Source organism: Meleagris gallopavo, chromosome 28, assembly GCF_000146605.3.
Source record: "Meleagris gallopavo isolate NT-WF06-2002-E0010 breed Aviagen turkey brand Nicholas breeding stock chromosome 28, Turkey_5.1, whole genome shotgun sequence".
NCBI classification, from domain to species: domain Eukaryota; kingdom Metazoa; phylum Chordata; class Aves; order Galliformes; family Phasianidae; genus Meleagris; species Meleagris gallopavo.
Genome location: NC_015038.2, coordinates 1,477,841 through 1,492,591, shown reverse-complemented (window position 1 = coordinate 1,492,591; position 14,751 = coordinate 1,477,841). Strand labels below are relative to the sequence as shown.

Here is a 14,751-nt window from a genome sequence, read left to right as displayed (position 1 = left end):
CTCCGCCGCCGGAGCCGGGCCGCCCCGCAGCATTGCCCCCACCGGCACGTACAAAAGCAGCTGATTCCAGGTGAAACGGGACCATCCGTGCACCGAACGAAGACGCGCTCTTCTTTTCTCCAAAACAGAACCCGGCAGCAACCCGCAGCCCGCAGCCCTCACTCCAAAGCGAACCCCGCACTCCCAGCGCAGCCCCGGGCGCAGGCAGACACGGGAACGGACTGACTGCTGACATAGAGAAACTGTGAGTCACAGCTCTGCCCGCCGCCCTCACCGGGAAAACAGAGCCGCTCTGTGCCGGGCTTTGCACGGCGGTGCCCCTGGGTTCACCCCGGGCGGTGAATGGGCGCAGTGTGCGGGGATGGTGACTCAGTGCCGCCCGCACACACCGCGACACCGCCCGAAAACACGACGGGCGTCGTTGTTTATAGGAAGGTTCGTCGCATTCCATCAGCTCCAGGCTCGCATTCCGCCTCTCGCAGCACCGGAGCGCTCAGAGATGAACGACGAACCCGCACAGCAGCACCAAAAGCCGCATCCCTCCCACTCCCCGCAGCGGGGGGAGCGATGCCGGACCCCGCGCGGCTCTCAGCTCCAAAGGGCAGCTCGAGCAATGTTAAAAATAAAATCCTTTATTGATCATACGAATGTTTAACACGTTTAATGCCGTCAGCTATAAAAATGATTAAAGACTTCAGCTCGGTACGTTTGGCTTTACAAATGTACAAGTGTTAATGGATTAATACTAGAGTACACGTCTTTGCACTTCATTATACTCCGTTCTCCAGTGACAACTCTTGCTTGTAACAGGTGTGAGTTCTAGGAGTGATATTTAGCTGCTTTCACACAGAGTCTACACGGACATTCTACCTTTAAGCTCCTCACTGAGTTAAATGGAGCCACTGCCATCTTTGTGCTTAATTCCCCCTCCCCCCCCAAAGATCGGCTGCTAGCAAAAATACATTCTTCTGCATACCCCTTCCCATAGTATATTTTAGAAGAAACAGTACTCAGTGCATTTCCTAATAAACTTCATCATAGCCTCTCTACAGAGCTATAAGGAGGGGGGATAATACAATTTACATCGATGTAAAAGCAAAGGAACGTGTTAAAGCAGTGTATACAAAGCCTTGCTTTTGAATCAAAAGCCACGCGTGGGCCTGAATCCATCTGCCCATCCATCTCTAGGATTACACTCACCGAGAGGAAAAAACAAATCTGTGGTGAGTGTTTAAAAAGAGGAGTAAATGTGCTTCCCAAACGGCTGCTGCTGCTCCCAGGGGTTAGGAACCATGGCACACAACAGCACGACTTGAAGGCTACTGATAGGTGGGTATGGATCTGAATGTCTGTGCAGGGAGGACAGCAGGAGCACTGCGGGCAGCAGCCACTTGAAAGCAGCACACAGCTCTGATGTCCTACAAAGGGAGACCCAGAGCTCAGGGAACTCATTAAGGTACAGCAGTGCATCCTCCCAGCCGCCGCCGGGCGTTTCTCCTATGGCAAAGTGGGACGTGTTTTGTTTAATTAAATATTTAACGAGGCCGAAGGAGAAAGCAGCTCCGGCTGCAGGCAACCTGATGATTCTGAGTGCAGGATCAGCTCATAACCAACACCTGAGAAACGAACTCAGGGTTTTGCTCTCTGCCTCCACCCCCCAGCATCACCCACAGGCACTGCTGACTGCATGGAGCCAAGCACTGCATGCAGAACGAGGGCAGAGCATCGCAGTGAGGGCTGCATTTCCTGCACAGAAGCAGCTGCTCTGCCCCATTTGGGTCCACGTTGCTTTTCTTGCCTCAAACTTCACCCATGCCCCCTTGCTCTAAATGATTTTTCATCTCAGAGAATTCCCATGCTCTCTTTTTGTTCAAGAAAGGCTCAAGAATAGACTTTGATAATGCGCTGTGTACTTAATACATGTGTGTGACACCACCTACACATAGGACAGCAATTATTTGGTTCCCTATTTGCAGCAGCCAACGAAAGCCAAAAAACCCACGGCTAACTCCAGGTCAGCTGGATGCCATGGGCGCAAATGATGAACAAAATTATTGCTTTTGTGTAGAGCAGAAGATCCCACGTTGCAAAAAAAACCTGTATCACATGGACTAGTGTTTTGGTTCTCTTGTTTTCAAGTAATAGCAAGACCTTGATAAAGTAATAGCAAGATCCTTTTCTCAGAAGTTCTACACACAACAGTAGAATGCTTAAAGAAAGTGGAAATTAAAAGGGACACACCAGAACCTGGAGTTCAGCCATCAAAGCACGCGGGATTTGCTACAGGAAAGCAAAAAAAAAACTGCTTGGACAGTGAATGCAGAATCATAGAATGGCTCAGAGGTTGGAGGGGACCTTAAAGACCACCTGGTGCCAACCCCTACCCTGGGCTGGGTGCCCCCCAAGCACATCAATAGGGCAGCCAACCTGACCTCTAGGGATGGGGCACCCCACACTTCTCTGTTCCAGCACCTCAATGCTCTCACATACAGGAAGGAAAGTGGGTTGTATTGCTCAGTTCTACCCCAGGAAACTCACGTTGCTTCCCAAAACCCATCCTGAGGGATGCAGGGTGGCTGTGGCTGCCGCAGCAGTTTGGTGCTCACCTTACAGAATCCCACAAGACATTTGCTAACTTAACTGCAGCAAATGGAAAGAATCAAAAACAGTGTCGTCCTAAACATTCACGACTCACAGAAGGATTTGATCCTGCAGCTAGATGGTCCCCATCCTCACCTTTTCCAAAGGATCACATTCATATTGGAATGCAGGCTTAAGTTCAGGCACTTTTTTTTCCTTTTTTTTTTTTTTAATATAAAATGTTCATCTGGAGTAAAAAGTCTGCAGAAGCTATTTCTGCTTAGTTCCTAAGTAGCGTTTCAGTCCCACTTTAGCTTGATAGGTAAGATCCAGTGCAGGGTTCCTGTTATTGATTTGACTGTTGCCATGAGACATTTTGAGGCTGCTGTATATAGCTGTAGTTAAGGTTTCTTCATAAACAAAAATATTTTCCTACCTATTAAAAAAGAAAAAAAAAATATACTAAATGCTTTATACAGACAGATTCTGCTACTATGGAAATAAATAACACGGAGTGGAAAAAACAGTGCCTCAGCTCCAGCTAAGCCATGGAATGTCACATTCACATTTGCTGGAGACTAGCTGCTGGTTGGCAGGAGGATCTCAATGTCTTTGCCATTGGACACCACGGCATTGTTGGAGCAACTGCTTGCCACGTCCATGGGGGCACCCAGGGAGGATGACTGAGAAGAGGCTTTGGTGAGCGGAGCTGGAGAAGCAGGAGACTGAGCCAGGCCAGGTTTCTTTGGAGGAATGGGTGGAGGGTTCCCTCTTTCCACTCGAGGGATGGTTGGTGACTTAATCCCAGGAGACAACGGGCTGAGCGGGCTGGAAACCTTGCCAGGGCTCGGAGAATGACCAGATTCACTTTTAGGGCTCACAGCATTCGCCAGATTTCGATAGTCCGTGCCAAAAGGTGAGCTGTTGGGGGAGACGGGCTTAATCGGTCCCTGCTGGCTGGTAAATCTGGACAGGACCTGAGTGACCGTGTTGCGTGCTAACTGCTTGGCAGCAGAGTTATCTGCCAGAGTAGGAGACAGATCCCTCGCTGGTGGGCTCTGCAGGCCGCTGCACTGATGCTCCTGTTCAGCCTGAGACTGAAACTTGTGCCGAGCTGCATGGAAGCGCTGATTGATCCCCACCTGGTAGGAGGACTGGTAGCCAGGGCTGCCTGCAGGAGCTCCCACCAAGCGTTTGCTCAGAACGGGTGAGGAGCACGGAGATGGTGTGAGGGAGGAGGCAGCCGTGCTGCTGGGAGACAGGGACACCCCGCTGGAAGGGAGCTGGGACAGCAGGTGCACCGGTGACTCCGTTCTTAGGGGAGAATTTCCATTCTCAACTGCGTTCTCTGGTGTTGCACCAGTGGGTTTCTCCTTCTGCACTTGGCTCTCCGCAGCATTTGTCTGCAGCTGCTCACCACCTGCTTGCGTGTCTGTATCACAGTGACCATTGGATTTTGCATAGGAATGAGTAGGTGTAGGAGGGCTGGGAAATGCAGTGTGCACAGCTTTGCTTGCACCAGCAGGATTCGCTCGGTCTGCTTGTGGAAACTCTGTCTGGCACGACACAGACTTGATGGCAGGGCTGTCAGTAGCAATGCCTCTGGACATCACAGAGCGACTTGGCTGCGAAGGCTCAGTAGGGCCGTGCTCCTGGCAAGCAGCCTCCAGCTCTTTCAGGGCTTTCTTCAAAGACTCCACTTCTTCTTTCAGTGCTTTTGTACGGTTCTCTTCTCTGTTCAGCTTGGCTTTCAGCTGTTCTCTTTCAATGTCGAACTCCGAGAGTTGCTTTTCTACTTGTGCTTCCATCTGTAAGCCCCGCTTCCTCTTGGATGCCAGCTCCTCCTCCAGCTTACTCACCTTACTCTTCTCTTTTTCCAATTTCAAGCTCAGTTCTGCCGTCTTCTGACTCTCTTCTGCTGCTTTGGCAGTGGCTTTCTTGCACTCTACAACAAGCATGGAGGACAGCTGCTTGTGGCGTGCCCTCTCCTCCTCCAACTGACTCGAGAGCTTCTTCTGTTCTTTCTCAAACTTTTTCACCTGGGATTTTTCAAACTCCAGCTGGAAGAGAGAAGCAAAGAAAGGCTGTAAGGGAAACACAACACCTCCTGAAAGTAAACAAAGCCTAACAACCCAAAAGCAAAAGGGGTTACTACACATGTTGGAAATATTGCCCAGAGAAAGATGGCCATGCCTAAGGTGAATAAAGCTGTTCTGCCCCTGGTGTCTGCAGGACAGCCTCGTACAACAAGGAGCTGTGTTCACGTGTATTAAGGATTATTACTTACTGGTAGTTACACTGCATATGGAATTCAGTTGGCAGTGAGCTGTACGCAGCTGCCATGCACTGATCTGAGCAGGTGATCTGAAGCAAACCTTCCTTCCACCCCATTTACTGCTTTGTCAGTTTGCCTTTTAGAAGCATTTAAAGTGCTGATGTGTTACGTATGTTTATTAAAGCCTGCAGTGCTTCAGTAAGAGAAAATAGCAGCTTAAATATTTATTATAATCTCTGAACAATATCCCTAGGAGACCTTTCATGACTTATTCTCATTTTTGAGTCCTAGAAAGCATCATCACTTGTAAGCAGAGCTCTGCTCTTGAGAACCGCACAGATTTCAGGCTGAAGTAAGACTGCAAAGCACTCGTCTACGAACAGCTTACCAGAAAACTAAGGCTGGTTTTCCTATTGATATGATAAAAGCTGGGGTAGCCTTACAGAGCAGCAAGACCCTGATATTCTTTTGACGCTGAGGCCATACCTGCTGGGTGAGCCTCTCCCTCTCCTTCTCCAGCATGTAGGTGACATCATCTCCCTCTGCCGTGTCCTGGGCATGCCTCTGCCTCTCCTCCTCCAGGTCCAGGATCACCTGCCAAGCAAACACTGGTCACCATGGTGCCCTGCTGTGCTCATAAGGCTGAGCAAAACACAGAGACCTGTGCCCATTCTGCGGCCAGCTTACATGAAAGAGCCACCACTGTGGCCTCAGACATCCGAGCACAACTCAAAATACAAACAAGCAGCTTTTGGATGAGTCGCACACTGTCATTATTTCATAGTCGGGCCAGAAAGAAGCAAGAAAAAAATCCCACACTTCACAAATCCTCACTTTATTCCCTAAGAGCCACGCTGCTCCTCCTCACCACTGCACAGCAGCCCAGAGGCTCGTGTTATCTGTCACTGCAGGCTGTACCTTACCTGTCACTGGCTGTACAGTGCCCACATCACCACCTCCTGTCTGCACCTCCAACAAAGCCAGCAGGAGCAGAGCACAGGGCACAACGGGCTGCAATTTGCACACAGATTGCCCCCATTTGAGGAGTGCAGAGCGAAGTTTATTTTAAAGAACATTCATTTGTTCTTCCACTTCAGAACAAGATGAGCTCTTGAAATGAAACTGCTTGCCATAAGGACCCGGTTAAGGAGCTCCTTCAGTTTTTATGCTGAATTAGATGAACAACTGAAATTCTATTAACTCAACAAGAAGAAAGCCAAATATGGTGGAGTCTCTTGGGTGAGTTTGCATCACCATCCAGGCTTTCCAAAAAACAGTCACCAGGAATTTACAGCAGCTTCTCAGTCTTCCTGCAATTTAGGCTTCCAAACAATGCTTATATATCTTTCAAATACACAGGGAACCTTTTTATTAGAGGAAAAGGCGGGGGGGGAGAGGGGGAAATCTGATTTTCCTGTGAATATTTAGCTGGATTCTTGTCTGAAAGGTGACCCACATCATGCTTCCCATGACTCCCAGCACCAGTGGGCAGCTGAGAGCTCCAGCTGCCAGCACTCAGCACTGCAATGGGAAGCCCAGCTGGCTGCTCACATCACTGTGAAGTTTCTGCATGAGGAATGCTTCATGCTCCTCACAGACTGAAAGAACTTTGCTCTGTCTTATCCCCATCAAAACAGATGCAGTAGCTAAAAATATACTTGAATTTGGCGCTGTAAAGCTAGCTGCTAGGTGCCACTCTGATGCAAGTAAGGGCAAAAATCCCAGCTACTTTTCAGTATGTGATGCACTGGAACAGGTTGACCAAGCAGGCTGTGGATGCCCCATCCCTGCAGGCATTCAAGGCCAGGCTGGATGTGGCTCTGGGCAGCCTGGGCAGCTGGTTGGTGACCTGCACACAGCAGGGGGTTGGAACTGGATGAGCGCTGTGGGTCTTTGCAATCCAGGCCATTCTATGATTCTGTGTGAAGAGGATGAGACACAGTGCTGCCATGCAGGTCCTAGAGATGCACCTGAGGGCTCTTCCAAGTGCAGATTCCAGTGACACACTGCTGGGTATTTCCTCTCAGCCCTGACCAGGCAGCAGAACCAAATATTTGATCATTTGGCTTGTTCAGATTTACTGCAGGACAAGAAGAACCTCATGTAAACACAGATATGTGGTTTTTTTTTTTTTAAGAGCTAAGTAGTTACATAAAGAGAATAAATTGTAGTGGGGCTTTGAGTTCTGTACACTGTGACTTTACCCTCCTCTAACAAACTAAAATAGGGCAAACCTATGGGAAGAAGCCTGATAGAAAATCACTGATGGCACCACATTCAAGGTATACTTCACGTACAAGTGAGTTATTAAAGAGACCAAACAGCATGAAAAGCAGCTTTGGCCATGTCACACTGTGTTAGGAAAGCTCATCTTATAGGAGGTTCTCTCCCATAAGTACGTGGTACCAGATCCTTGATGATCATGGAGAACAGTGATGTGTCTGCTGAGAATTCAACCATCCAAGAATTCTCTTACATTTGGTCCTACATCTCTTGGTTCTGGGCAAGCTAATTCCTTCTGCATGTCCTCTAATAGAAACCTCTTGAATACATTTCAAATGTTGTCATTACAGCTGCTGAGCCTCCCAGTTGCATCACGCAGGGTAGCAAAAAGCTCACATGAAGGTGCACAGTCCTTGCAGTCACCAAAATCCAAGGCATTTCAGTGTTTTTATTGAAACCAACACATTTCCAAAATGCAACTACTAAACTCTGCATAGCTTATTTGAAGCAAAACATACCTTTCTGTGCCTGCTTTCTGCAGCAGCTAGTTGGGATAACATCCTTTCCTGCATATTCTTGCAATGTTTCATCACCACCTTCAGGATGGATAAGGGATTGGTGCATACTGGCTGCTTTTCACCATGATTTGCCTCCTTCAGGGCCTCAAAATCTCTCTGCAAAGCCATTAATGGATCACTGATGTTGTATTTTCCATAGCGTTCTTCAACGAAGGTGTCTCTGTGCTGAGCCTGCCGTATCAAAACAAATTTGCATTTCAATAGACTTACAATACAACCCTTGCTAAACAAAAAAAGGAAATTGTTGATAGTTCGGATCCCCCTTCCCTGATTTTCCACTTACAGGTAAAGAAATCCCAGCGGTCTGACACGATATCCCATTATCTGCTGTGTCACGTTAAAAGCATTTAGCTAACAGATGAGAACAAGGCAGAAATTCACATGGCAGAGGGCAGTCAAGCAGTTGACCTCCTGAACAGCAGTGCAGCCCCTCTGGAGACGGGCCATGGATGGACACGGCCAGGCTGGACGTGGCTCTGGGCAGCTGGTTGGTGACCCTGCACATAGCAGGGGGTTGGAACTGGATGATCTTTGAGGTCCTTTTCAACCCAGGTCATTCTACGATTCCATGGCATTGCTGATGAGGGCACTTTGAGCACAGAACAACGTCGGCATCGCTGTGCACTTCCTCAGCAGGAACACGAAGGGAAAACCATTACCAAGCGTCACCCATTTCTTACAGGACTGCTTAAGGACATCTTTTAGGTAGGAGAGCCCCAGTCTGACTGGCAAATACTGCCTTCTCTGCTCTCTTTTCATTGGAACGGGTGCTTTCTGACATCTCAATGAACAGCACTGAGAAATAAAACGCTTCCCCCAAGCATACAGCAGTGAGTGGTGCTCCAGACACCGCAGCTGGAGCAGAAAAGCAAACTGATGTAACAGAATTGTATAGCTCAGAGGACCGACGTGATGCACATTAAATCTTCACTCAGATACCAACAGAGACTTCTCAGTCCTGTTTACACTCTAAGGTGCAGCCACGTGATTAGCATGGGAAAAAAATAGCAACCAAAGGCAACCATGGCTCTCTCTAAGGGAAAAACGTATGGGTTGCCTTGGAAAAAGGAACAACAAAAGCACTTCTCTCTCCACGTCTCCTCCGCAATCAAACCCACTCGGAGACATTTGTCCCATTAGACTGATTTGGAGCTGAGTTCTAACCCTTGCAGCAAACAAACATGCTCCCAGGCACTGCTCATCTCTTCCTGGGGAAGGTGGGTGTGACGGTTCTGTGAGTGCTTGATCAGAGCTTAAGATATCGTTCCAACTTTACATTTGGGAAAGAAAAAAATAAAAAAAAAATAGAGGAAGGAAAGGCTTAGCCCTGGAAATGGGCGAGCAGCCCTGGATAATGAGCCACCCATGGGTTAGTGAATCACAGGAAAAAACACAGCCTTTTTTTTTTTTTTTGGTGCTGGGGCGGGGAAGTTCAGCTATTCTGAAGAATTCATAAAAATGACTCAAGCAAACCTCTCTCCAAGAGTCCAGGGGATGTGTAAGTGAGTGATTCAGGCATGGCAGAAGAGCTGCCCACCAGGTGAGCCCCTGGGGACACCCCACGCAGTGCTGTGCCCTTGGCTGGACAGCAGGGCAGCCCTTAAGTTTGCTTCTGGTCCTTCTTCCCAATCAAAGCTCAAGGAGCTGGGATTTACCACCCTGTGCGAGATTCACACCTGCTGCACACAGCCTCTGGTTCTCATGCATTCAGAGCTTGCAGAAATAGCTGCACTCCCACCTACACTCCTGGTCAGCACTGGGATCTGAGCTCTGCTTCAGGTCAGGCAGTTTATTTCCTGCTGGGAAAGAACAAGAAGTTCCTCCTTGCTGCTCTGAGCAACTCAGTACTTTCCTGAAGGAGCCCGACTGATGGCATTGTAAAGTCCAGCAGAGCACCAACACGAATTAAAGCTGTCCAAAGTGCAAAAAATACCTTGTAACCAGCTCACCCTACATCGGTGCTGCTGGTTTACGGTGCTGCTTTGACATCTGGGCCACCACACACCTGGAAATGCAGATCTGCAGGTGAAACTCAGTACTGCAGGGCCACGAGGTGCCAGGGCCATCGCAGGGTGATGGGGACGGTCCCAGGAACGCCGCACTGCAGTCACCTCAAGGGTGATTCTGCACAGCTTTGGGGCCACCATCTCTTCCCCCAATGCCTTCCCATCACAACAGGGTTACATGCAAACAGCTCCAGCAGCCTTCGCTCTGTCTGGACTGGAATTCAGTCTTAAATGCACTTTTTGTTCAACTTTCCAAACAGCAGCAGCTCAACGATGGGAGAGAAATACTCCACAAATGAGCTCAGCGTGGAAAAAAAATCAGCTTACATCTCAGATCCCACTGACTGTAACAGAAACCCACTGGAAATGAAGCTTCAGAGCAAAGAAATCGTTTTACGAAAAGCACTGCTAACCCAGGAATCCAAGATTCAATCTGGAAAAGCAGAGATGACATTCTATGCACATCCCACAGCATCAGCTGCTCTTAGAGGGAAGGTGCAATCTCCTGCAATTAGATCTCTACATCACCTCAAGTATCTGTGCTTCTGCTGCCAATACATCCAGAGCTGACAGAGCTGGAGGGATGATTCCTGGGCAGATGAGCAAAGCAAAGCCTCACTGTGCAACAAGAGACTGTTTTCTCCTGGGATTTCTGCGCTGCTTTGGGCTGAATTTTTCCCATCTTTTTTTTTTATTATTTTTATTTTTCCCCTTGATAAAAGATTTCCTTTTACTGAAGCCTTGTTTATGAGACAGCATTTTCTCTGCCTTCAGTAATTTTTACAACTCATTTTACTGGAACACCAAGAGGGGAATTTCCAAGTGTTTTTCTGGACACGACGTGGACTGCGATGCCGGAGCGTGGGATTTAACTCAGGGCACGACACAAACGTGTGTTAATTAACCACACTTACTGCACAGGCAGCACAAACACTCACAGGAGTTCCTCCTTCATGTTGCAGAGTGGCATAATCTGTAAATAGCTTCTCCCTGCCTCCAACTTCCTTATTAGCTTTGTTCCATGGAGCCTGGAAGTCGAGCAGGGCTGGGGGCCCAGCGGAGCTCACTGTGCTGATGGCAGCAGAAGGGATTTCACTCACACACAGTGCTCTGAACCACCACCACCATCACGCTGCAAACCAACAGGAGCACGTGCCCGTGTGAGGGCTGTTATCAGCTCTGAACAATGTAAGAAATGTTCTCGACAAACACGGAGTGGCACAGAATTGCAGCTCCGCATCCCAGTGCCAGCCCCCAGAGCTGTAAGAACAGCAGTCAGAAAAGCTGGCATTGCAGATCGTGCAGAACCCTGCTGGATCTCAGCTGCTCTGTAAGTCATGTGGAAAGCCCACTCTGCCCCATCTGCGAGAGATTCACAGCACCTGTAGTGGGTTTTTTCACATTGCTGAGCTTTTTCCTGTTGAAACAGAGAGGTCGATGCTTTTGTTCGTGAAGTGCACTGTAAGTAAACTTCCAAAGCCACTGACAAATGGACATTTAATTGGGCAGTGCATTAATACTGCCAATTACCCAGGTTGGAAGGGAAGCAAGGAACTCCAGCTCATGGTCCTCAGCACAAAACAGTTTCTGCTCCAATGCAGTATTGCCTCCGACCTTACCACAAAGGAATCTGCCAGAAAGCTGCTTCCTGTTCTCCAAAAATAAACAGAACTTCATTTCCAGCGTGCAGAGAACTCTCATTTGAGGAGCAGGGAACTGTGCTCTGAGTTACCCACGCAGACAGGGAAATACCAAATGGCTCTCAGCAAACCCACCAGCAGTTTGTGTGTGCAGAGCGAGAGCCCTGCCCGCAGCATTGTGCAACCCGACAGCATCTGGGCTTTTTGGACGACTTAAATATGATTACAACAACAGGAAAGGAGATTTAAGGGCTGCTCTTCAGAGAACACTGAGATTTATGCAGTGGACAGGAAGCGACTTTTGGTTAAACAGAGAAGACAGCGCGGCAAGCTGGAATAGGGAGAGGCATTAATTAGAGCTGACCTAACAATTGCTCTTTATAATTTGAATCCAAGCACCTGAGCGGTGCCTCCATCCCCCTCCAAACCTCCCCAGCTGAGCCTTGGGACTGTGCAGGCAGGACTGAGGTGTGGAGGAGCAAAGTGCCAGGCAGGAGGACCTCATGGAAGGGGAAAGCTATTTTGGGATCTGTCATCTGTGTGCATGGATCCTCTGCTAAATGCCAGATGGTGAATGCTTTCCTTTAAGCACACAGGATATCAATTAGTGCAGGCTGTGCTATAATCAAATTACAAGTTGACAAATTAGGGCACTTTTCCTACGCAAGCTCTTGCTCTTTCCTCCAAGGTAAGATGGGGTCTGCCTCAAGAACCCAAAGGGGTCAGAAGTATTTAAACCTGAATTGGAGGTCAAAGCAGCCCAGGGAGAGCTTGGCGTTTGGTGCTGTGCAACCACCAGGTACAGGTTACAGCTTTCATTTAATTACTCCTCAGTTATGAGTCCCAGGCAATCTGTGCCAAAAGGTATTTCAACCGTGTTAAACTCCTCCTGCAGGAGAGAAGTGCAGGTTAAATTTCAACAGGAGGGTGTGCATGGAATGCCTATGGAATGGAGCAACGTTCCTTGCAGTGGTCCTCAGTGCTCCCCTGTTTGCACTGCACGTGGTTTGGGAGGGCAGCAGTGCTGCTCCTACATGACAAGGCTACCATCAGCAAAATAAAATGGCAGTAAGAGGGTGAGCATCCCAACTGTTTAAAAGGGGCAGAGCTGTACCTGGCAGCACCTTAACCACTCCTACTGACGTGCCACAATTACGGAGCCCTGTCCCCTGAGTAGTTTCCCCTCTTTGAGAAAGCAGTAAGGAAGTTGGAGTAAAGCCAGGTTAGAGTGAGGTGCAGCCCTGTGATGCTGCTCCCTGAAACGGGAGGCACAGAACCACTCTGGAGGATGGGTTCTCTTCATGGCACCCTGCTACCTTCAGACATCAGGACCAAAGTTCACCAAATGCAATGACTGTAAGAATAGCTCAAAAGCCCAGAAATGCCATAGAATGGCCTGGGTTGAAAAGGACCACAATGTTCACCTCATTTCAACCCCCCTGCTATGTTGCAGGGTAACCAACCAGCAGCCCAGGCTGCCCAGAGCCACATCCAGCCTGGCCTTGAATGCCTGCAGGGATGGAGCATCCACAGCCTCCTTGGGCAACCTGTTCCAGTGAACCAGCACCATGCAGCCTGCACCCCGTGCACGCTCACCCCAAGGTTTCCAACCCACACAAGTCTCACCCAGCACAGACAAAACTCAGGCTGCCAAAGGCCAGCATTTTGTTCATTCCTTCCTAAGGAGCGGGGGCAAATCGCCAAGAAACACCTAATAAAGACACAGGGACAACAGCATGAAGCTGAGCATTACAAGAGGGAAGCCAAGAGCCTTCACGCAACACAGCACAACCAGCACCAAGTGGAAGCTGCTCAGCAAGAACTGAAAGTGTCAGCATTACGTTCAGTATGGGAAAACAAACAGCAGATTTGAAACCACACGCTGGTACTGCCTGCATCTCGTGCAGACAGACTCGTGACAATCCATATCCTCTTCTGGATGGTGAATGTTTTAATTTTAACGAGCAAACCAGAAAGATTAACTGCTATTTGTGTTAGCTAGATGTGGCCTAACCACAACAAGTGCTCGTGCAGTTTAGAGAAGGATTTGCACATAGGCATTACTGAGCAATGGGTGTCTGACTGCAGACAGATCAAACCTGCAGAACACCTTAATTCTTATTGGTGACAACGTGTGACAGGGCAGGAATAATGGTCCCTCCGACAGCCCTGTGTGAGTGCACACCCACAGCCATGCTGGGAGGAGCCCGTTCCCACCTGAGCTTGTTGCTGTACTCAAATAATTACAGCTGTCAGAGCATAAACAGATGCAATCGTTGGTTGGCAGCACCAGATCACGGATGAAAATCAGGTTTGTCAGCACTCAGCATCCCCCGGATATCTGTGGCAATCATGGAGAATGCATGACAGCCACTCCTGCCTCACTGCAGCAGGGAAGGTGCCATCACGACACAGCCAGAGAGACCTCTGCTTTTCAAGCCACTAAGGGGAAAACAAGCAACAAAACGGTTTCCAGCCATGGGGGAATTTTTCAGTTCCTCAGGCTGAGTGCCAGCAAAGCACCCCGGAGCAGGGGGGGGTCAGAGAGGAGTCAGGAGGGACACACAGCACTGCCTCTGCCAGCAGCACCTGCTCACATCAGCTTAGCATAATGCAAAGCCATGGAGGCTTTTTTCTTCGTGTGATGTTATTCTCAGCAAAGAACTCATCTGTGCTCCCTCCTGGAGGGATGTTCTGCTTTAGGACTCCTTCTCTATTAAGTCAGAACACAACCAGCAGAGGAAGTCTAACAGACCTTCTTCTTTTCTCAGGACAACAGAACTCTTTATCAGAACTGATGAAAGCACACATGCAGCTAAACACTGAAACGCCTCTTGCAGCCAGCTTACAACAGATTTGGAGACACAGAGCAATATCCAAATCTATTATCTAACACCGTTGGTACTAAGATAGGATCCTAAACCAGTAGCACTGTTGACATTTGTCCCTTATCAGGGTACTTACAACATACCTTTAAGGCTTCTATGACAAGATCCCTCGCTTCTAACTCTCCCTCCAGAATGCTAAACAGCGTCAGTAGTTCTGGTTTGCTGAGTTTTTCCAGATTCATCCTGAAAACCTGAAAAACAGAAGGCAGAACACCCATTTCAATACACACAGCAACACCAGGCACACGAAGCTGTGACGCGTGATCCCTATTTAACTTCAGCTCCCAGTTTTCCAGCCTGCAGCTTCCCTGCGGGAAAGCAGAGCCCACGCAACACAACCGCTCTGCTCTCCTCAGCTCCAAAGACCAGCTGCAGAAGATTCATTTTTCACCTCTTCCCAAAGGGTCACGAACATATGCACACCCAGATGGTGCAGGCAGAGCCTAAGGGCCAATGCAACAGCACAACCTTCACCAGGAACTAGTTAATGGGGCAGCAGGGATGTTTAGAAGCAGTGCTACTGCGGGTTGCACATCTGGATCCCACGGCTGCAAACAGCAC

The 14,751-nt window shown here is 48.8% G+C and overlaps 1 protein-coding gene across 2 annotated transcripts; it reads right to left on the bottom strand.

The window, feature by feature from the left end:
* Nucleotides 1-616: 616 nt before the first annotated feature.
* Nucleotides 617-14,414, bottom strand: CTTNBP2NL (CTTNBP2 N-terminal like). 2 transcript variants are annotated; one of them, XM_003212960.4, is made up of 4 exons: nt 14,274-14,414; nt 7,597-7,827; nt 5,342-5,449; nt 617-4,640 (listed from the first exon to the last, which is right to left on the bottom strand). In XM_003212960.4, the coding sequence occupies exons 1-4, from the start codon at nt 14,406-14,408 to the stop codon at nt 3,159-3,161; spliced, it is 1,956 nt and encodes a 651-aa protein (XP_003213008.4). In that variant the 5' UTR covers nt 14,409-14,414; the 3' UTR covers nt 617-3,158. The 2 variants fall into 2 exon arrangements, with proteins under 2 accessions (XP_003213008.4, XP_019478754.1); XM_019623209.2 differs by lacking the exon at nt 14,274-14,414 and adding an exon at nt 7,940-8,969.
* Between the last annotated feature and the right edge of the window lie 337 nt (nt 14,415-14,751).

Excerpts from the sequence above, each read along its gene's own strand:
- CTTNBP2NL (XM_003212960.4), bottom strand. The coding sequence starts at position 14,408 with ATGGGTGTTCTGCCTTCTGTTTTTCAGGTTTTCAGGATGAATCTGGAA. Across the intron at positions 7,828-14,273 it reads TTGTCATAGAAGCCTTAAAG|GCTCAGCACAGAGACACCTT; the intron begins GTATGTTGTAAG and ends TTGATACGGCAG. Across the intron at positions 5,450-7,596 it reads CAGAAAGCAGGCACAGAAAG|GTGATCCTGGACCTGGAGGA; the intron begins GTATGTTTTGCT and ends TTTGCTTGGCAG.